The sequence below is a fragment of the Alosa sapidissima genome, chromosome 10 (assembly GCF_018492685.1).
Source record: "Alosa sapidissima isolate fAloSap1 chromosome 10, fAloSap1.pri, whole genome shotgun sequence".
NCBI classification, from domain to species: Eukaryota; Metazoa; Chordata; class Actinopteri; order Clupeiformes; family Clupeidae; genus Alosa; species Alosa sapidissima.
The window spans coordinates 25,281,400-25,287,378 of record NC_055966.1 but is presented as its reverse complement, the minus strand read 5'-3'; the positions used below and the strand labels follow the sequence as shown (position 1 = coordinate 25,287,378).

Sequence of the window (5,979 nt, the reverse complement as noted above, 5' to 3'; positions counted from 1 at the left end):
ATTGATATTTGCTACATGTTTTTTTTTTTTCACTTATTGAGCGATGTTTTGTTTTTAAAATGTTGAATTTGTGCTTGTATATTGTATTTGTGCTTCCTGTGGGGCTGCAGATGTAATTATGTAAAAATGTAACTGGTGCAATGCATCAAATGTTTACATTTATGTTTTAATTGCACACTGTCCCTTACAAATAAATTGAAATTGAATAGACCTCTCCAGAATAAGTCCCGCCTCCGTAACTTCCGTATCCATCCAACTTCCGGGCGTCGATTGTCTATGGGAAATAACATGGCGTTTCGAAATATCATACCGGTAAAACATCTGTAGGTAGCGAAGTAGAAAAAGCTGGTGGGCAGATTGGCCTACACACTTCTGCCATCTAGTTTCCACTGGATTTTTTGATTGTCGGTGCCGTTTAAGTAGTATACTATCTACTTTGTCGCCTACAGAGTTTGACAGGTACGATCTTTCAAAACGCCATGTTATTTCCCATAGACATTTGACGACCGAAGGTTGGATGGATACGGAAGTTAGGAGGCGGGACTTATTCTGGAGAGGTCTATTGAATTGAATCAGTGGCTTTGAGTTTTTCTTTTTACTTGCTTGCTGTGAATTGAGACGAATGTATTATCCCTTGAGAGTGAATTGTTGTCCTGGGTGTTTAGAAGAAAATACTGTTGACTTCAGTAAACATGGGAAACATTAGAAAAAAAAAATTGTGAAACACTAGAAAAGAAGAGCAAGTTGAGACATGTTGGAGGATGGTAGTCAACAGGTGGGTAAGAAGAATGCCTTCAAACAGAGCTGGGACAAGCTTTGATACACCCAGAGATTAGGGCTGATATATAGGCTACCCCTCCTACACAGTCACAAATTTTTTCCCCTCTCCCCAGCCACAGATCCTTGGATAGAAAGAGATAAAGTAATAGAAAGATAGAAAGAATAACTTAGGAAATAGAAATAGAACAAGAGAAACAGAAAAAAAGAAAACAAAAAAAACATGAAATGATGTTTGCTGTGAGGCAAGCATATTGGCACAATGCCAAGACTGTTGCTATGGAAACATGAGGTGTTGCACACCTGCTGCACCCCAACCCCACCCTCATCCCACAGGACCAAAGACCAAAGGGACCCCTTCCACCACACACACACTGCAAGGAGTGGTTTGCCCTTCAGGGGTTCATTACTCTGAACACAAAGAGCCCTTGTTCCAAAAACCCCTTGAACACTCCCCACCCCCCTTTACCTCCATACTGTGACTCCTGGTAGCAGAGACATGATGACTATGGGTCACAGATGTGGTAGAGCTAAAGCACCGTTACAATCATGTCAAGCCTTAAATGGAAATCACGGATGGAACTCACCTGAGCATGTCTATGGCTTGTGTATGTCTATGGCAATTTGGCCAGTTCAATCTCTCAAATTATTGGAAGCCATCATTCAATGTTGTTATATATGGGGGTGTAAATTGGCGGTGATGGTGGGACAATTCAATGCTAGTTGCCGTGGTGACTTGTGTGTTGCTTTGATGAAACTCAATTTTGCCACAAGAGATAGGAGGTGCCACCGCACAGCGCAGAGCTACACTGAGCAGATTGTGTTTCACATCACTTCCGAGCTTCCAGTTACGCCTCGCTTCAGATAGGTGTGAGGAGCTCAGATCCATACTGTTTTTTAAACCAGCCTGGAAAGCAGGTTGGCAGTAGCTGAAAGCCCCTTCTCTAAAAAAACCAAATAGGAAACATCCGCGTCAGGGACGATGACTTGAAAAATGCCTGCATTATGTTTATAGTAAAGCCAAGCAGATTGCTGTTTTTTTCAGTCTAAGCAAACAGAGGCCATGTACGTGCGAGTTTTTCATGTTCATACACAGTCGCAGAGTTATTTCACATTATACGTTTTTTTCATGACTCAATCTTATAACTAATTACAACGTTAACGGCAAATGATAAAACATGCTCACAAAAAGCAGGTCTCTGCAGCTGCAAGGTGTCATTAACTAAAGCCCTTCAGTACAGACAGACACTCACAGAAATACACCCCTGTGAAATGGGCGAAATGAAGTACACACACGTAAGGTGGGGGGAATGTGAGTGTGTGTGTTTTCTTTTCTCTCCCAAATGATAGGTGCTTCACGCGACGTGTCTCTTCAGCTCTCTCACTCGTTCCCAGGCGGGGCTGGGGGAATTGTGTTTTGGTAAGAGGATACACAGCTGCAGGCACACACACACACACACTGGCAGAGGTGAACCATGCAGAAGCCATCTGTGAGTGTGTGGGTTTTTTTTTTTTCGGTGTGTGTGTTGTCTCTGTGTCAGTATGTTTTTCATTGTGTGTGTGTGTGTGTGTGTGTGTGTGTGTGTGTGTGTGTGTGTGTGTGTGTGTGTGTGTGTGTGTGTGTGTGTGTGTGTGTGTGTGTGTGTGTGTGTGTGTGCGCGCGCGCGCGAGTAAGTGAGTAAGTGAGTGAGTGAGTGTATTTCTCTGTATGTCTGTCTCTGTGTGTGGGTGTTCTTGCCCTAAGGGTGATCTGCAACATGAACAGCCACCATGGACAGCAGCCACATCTGGGCCAGATTCATGCCAGACCTGAGCTAGGTCCACCCCCCCCCCCCACACACACACACCACAGCCAACATTCTGCTGATACCTCAGCAGTCACATACACTCCTATGCCACCACAGAGTAACACATCGCAAGCTTTAGCAGTGAATATCTAGTCACTTCTAAATACACAACTCATGAAATATACTGTATGCTTTTTTTCAAAAACCTAGACATTTATGGAAATGAATTTACATGAATTATTGACTTTTGTTCACGCATCAAAGTAAATTACACTGGGGGTGCAGTGTGGCGAGCCAGTGTGTGAGTGAGCAACAGACATCGGCACATTCTCTCCAGGGAGCTTCGCTTTATTGAACATTTAATATTTACCTTAAATAACTGACATTGGGCTTGATGACACATACAGCACAAAAAACAGTAAGAGGCAGTGGTTACCAACTCTGATTCTGTATACAGAAAAATGGCAAAGATGAAAGCTTCAACGCTTTCTCTGCAATGTTCATTTTGTGCATTTTTTTTCCAGCAAAGCTGCTATTCCTGACCCCTCTCAGTCATACTTGAGTGCTTTGAAGTCAGGCATTTCTGGAGATGGTCGTTAGCTGAACTTAATGGTGGTCCATTAAAGTTTATCCATCAGGCCTAATTGTGGGGCCGAGCCATTTGACATGGTACCATATCTCTATAATTGTCTGCTTAATGCTCTGTGGGGGAAAATGTATGACAAAAAACTCCCAGTTGTCTGGAGGATTACGGAGGGCTTGTTGAGATTGTGCGACATTCCTTTGTGCTTCCGATGTCTCCGTTTGAGGATTTAGGTCTGGAGAGGTGTAATTTGTCTGTGATGAGGCATGCTCGTTACGGGTGAGGAATGAGTATGTGTGTGTGTGTGTGTGTGTGTGTGTGTGTGTGTATGAAAGAGTAAATCCGTCCAGGCATCATCCCAAAGTCTGTAGTGAGTGACCCTCTCGATCAGTATACACAGTTCCACATTCCTCTCCCAGATCAGAGAGATTCTAGTACCTTTAAGGAAAATTGAGGCAATTCCCTGTTCAGCTAGCAAGTATTATTGAATATAAAAACAAATGGTATACAACTCTGATTCAATGCTGATATCATAAAATTACATGGCAAGTTTTAGAAAATACAGCAACACATCAACAAGCATATCTGTCTTGGGTTGAGACAAAGCTAAAAAATGGGCAGAAACAAGACTTTTGAGCAAGAGAATGAAGCTGTAGCATATATATCTGACATTTCCATCACTACACAGTGTACCAAGTAAGTACACTTCTCATAATAATGTTCAGTAGTCTACTAAACCAACCCTTGTCCAGGATAGTCCCTTACTGATAGAGAAGAAATGTAAGAAAAAAAAATGTTTAAAAACCTCTCACTGATGGCTTTGTCTGCAAATGCCTGTGTCATGACATTCCAATCCATGCAGCACTGAACAACATCAAAAGATGACTAAACACATTAGCAGAGACTTCACATGGTTTTAGGTATGAGTTGCTCTGAGTCACAATCCTCTCTTGAAGCACAGTTCAAGTCCTGTCTGGTGGAAAGGCGTTTTGGGGAGGGGGGATTGAATACCTCAGAGTCTATGATGGGGAGGGGGTTAGGGGGTCAGGCGGGTATATGGGCAGCCACTTCACACACTGGAGGGCCAGTCATGCAGAGTTTGGGTGTGTGGTCTGAGCTTAAGCCCGAGTGTCAGACATCTGAGTTGAGACTGAGGTTGGCCAGCCGCGGGTCTGAGTTGATCTCATACCTGTAGTGGTAACCCTCCATGTGGTCCCTGCAGGCGTCCCGGATGTTGTAAATCCACCGCTTGATGCCTTTTCTGTTCAGGTAGAGCACCAGCAGAAAGATGACCCCGATTAGTGCCAGCACCATGCCCAGAAAGACATAAGATGTCTCCAGTACCCCCTCCAGGTCTCCATTGAAATTACACGTAAGCTCAGAGGACTGAACCTCTAGCAGTGAATCCCCCATGAAGTAACTCGGGCTATTACAGGTAATGTTTTCCTTATCCAAAACCTGATCGTTTTTCCTCAACCACTCCTGCATGTCCACGATACTGCAATCGCATACCCACGGGTTGCCAGTCAACCGGATCCGTAGGTTGGGGTTGATGCTGAAGTCGGCAATTGTTCCATTTGATAGCTCCTTCAAAGCGTTTTCCCGTAAATCTAATAGACCTAGGAGGGGGTTTCTCAAAGTCCCGCTGCTTACAGACACGATGGAATTGTTGCGCAAATCCAAAAAAATTATGTCCAACAGACTAGAGAACATGTCGTCTGGTAGCAAAACCAAGTCGTTGTTTGACAAATCCAGTTTGGAAAGCTTCGGAGTGTTGTGCAATAGACGAGATATTTCACCGGTGTACGAGTAATTGCACAGGGATCTGCTCAGATTTAGCGTAAGCAATGAGTTATCGGCGGCTAACGCGTCTGCACTGAATTCTCGTATCCTGTTGTTGCTGAGGTCAAGCAGACTTAAGTTTGGGATATTATTAAATACCCGAGAATCTATCTCCTCTATACGATTCCCAGTCAAATGGACATTGGTAAGTTGTTTGAGGGGGCTAGGGAAGGAATCCGAGGAGAGACGCATAATGTTATTGCCCGTTACAAACAGTATCTTGGTGTCCTCAGGTAGGGGTTTAGGAATTGCTTTGAGGTCTTGGTTTACGCATTTTACTGTTGTATTGAAACATACGCATTCGCTGGGACAGGCGGAGGACGGAGCGAATCCGATGACATGGAGGACAACCATTACAGATATACTCCACGAACAGAGATTGAGCTGCTTTTCTTCAACTTTTCTTTTAAGCGTCAAATCCAAAAGGCGCATGGTTACCTCTATTCAACAGGCCTAATAGAGTATGAACGACTATCGATGCCTGCTGGTGTATTAATTCCAGCCCGTTTTGTGAGCTCAGTTCTGAAGAGTTTGAATGTGTGACTGAACTACATCGAACTCCAGATGAAAACAGTTCTTCCTCCAAGTTTTAAGTGTTGGCGAAGTTCCAAGACATTAGGCTACCCAACTATCACAGCCTCAAAACGCATACATGCAGGTATAAAAAAAACTCAAAAACATTAATACACCAGTCTCAAATTACCTCGTCCAAAGTCGACCCTTTCCTCATCAAGACCGAGAATTTTCCACGAATCGCCGATAAAGACTCTTTTCATTCAGTTGAACACGTCTACGCTGTTTACGCCCGTTTGTAGTGTGCCGTCTCAGAGCAAATTGCTAGCAAATTTCACGGAAGTAAGTTGCGGATCAGTGCACAGCTCCCCCAAACCTGGCATTCCATTGAACGTTCTTTAGTCATTCTCCAAGGCGAGTTCAACATCTCACACTAACGCTCAGTCAGTACATCCCTGCGCAGTTTTTTTTAAATAA

General features: G+C 43.7%; 1 protein-coding gene across 1 annotated transcript; it reads right to left on the bottom strand.

Moving 5' to 3' along the window:
* Positions 1 to 3,014: 3,014 nt before the first annotated feature.
* Positions 3,015 to 5,979, bottom strand: tpbgb (trophoblast glycoprotein b). The gene has a single exon (XM_042108233.1). The coding sequence runs from the start codon at positions 5,419 to 5,421 to the stop codon at positions 4,279 to 4,281; it is 1,143 nt and encodes a 380-aa protein (XP_041964167.1). The 5' UTR covers positions 5,422 to 5,979; the 3' UTR covers positions 3,015 to 4,278.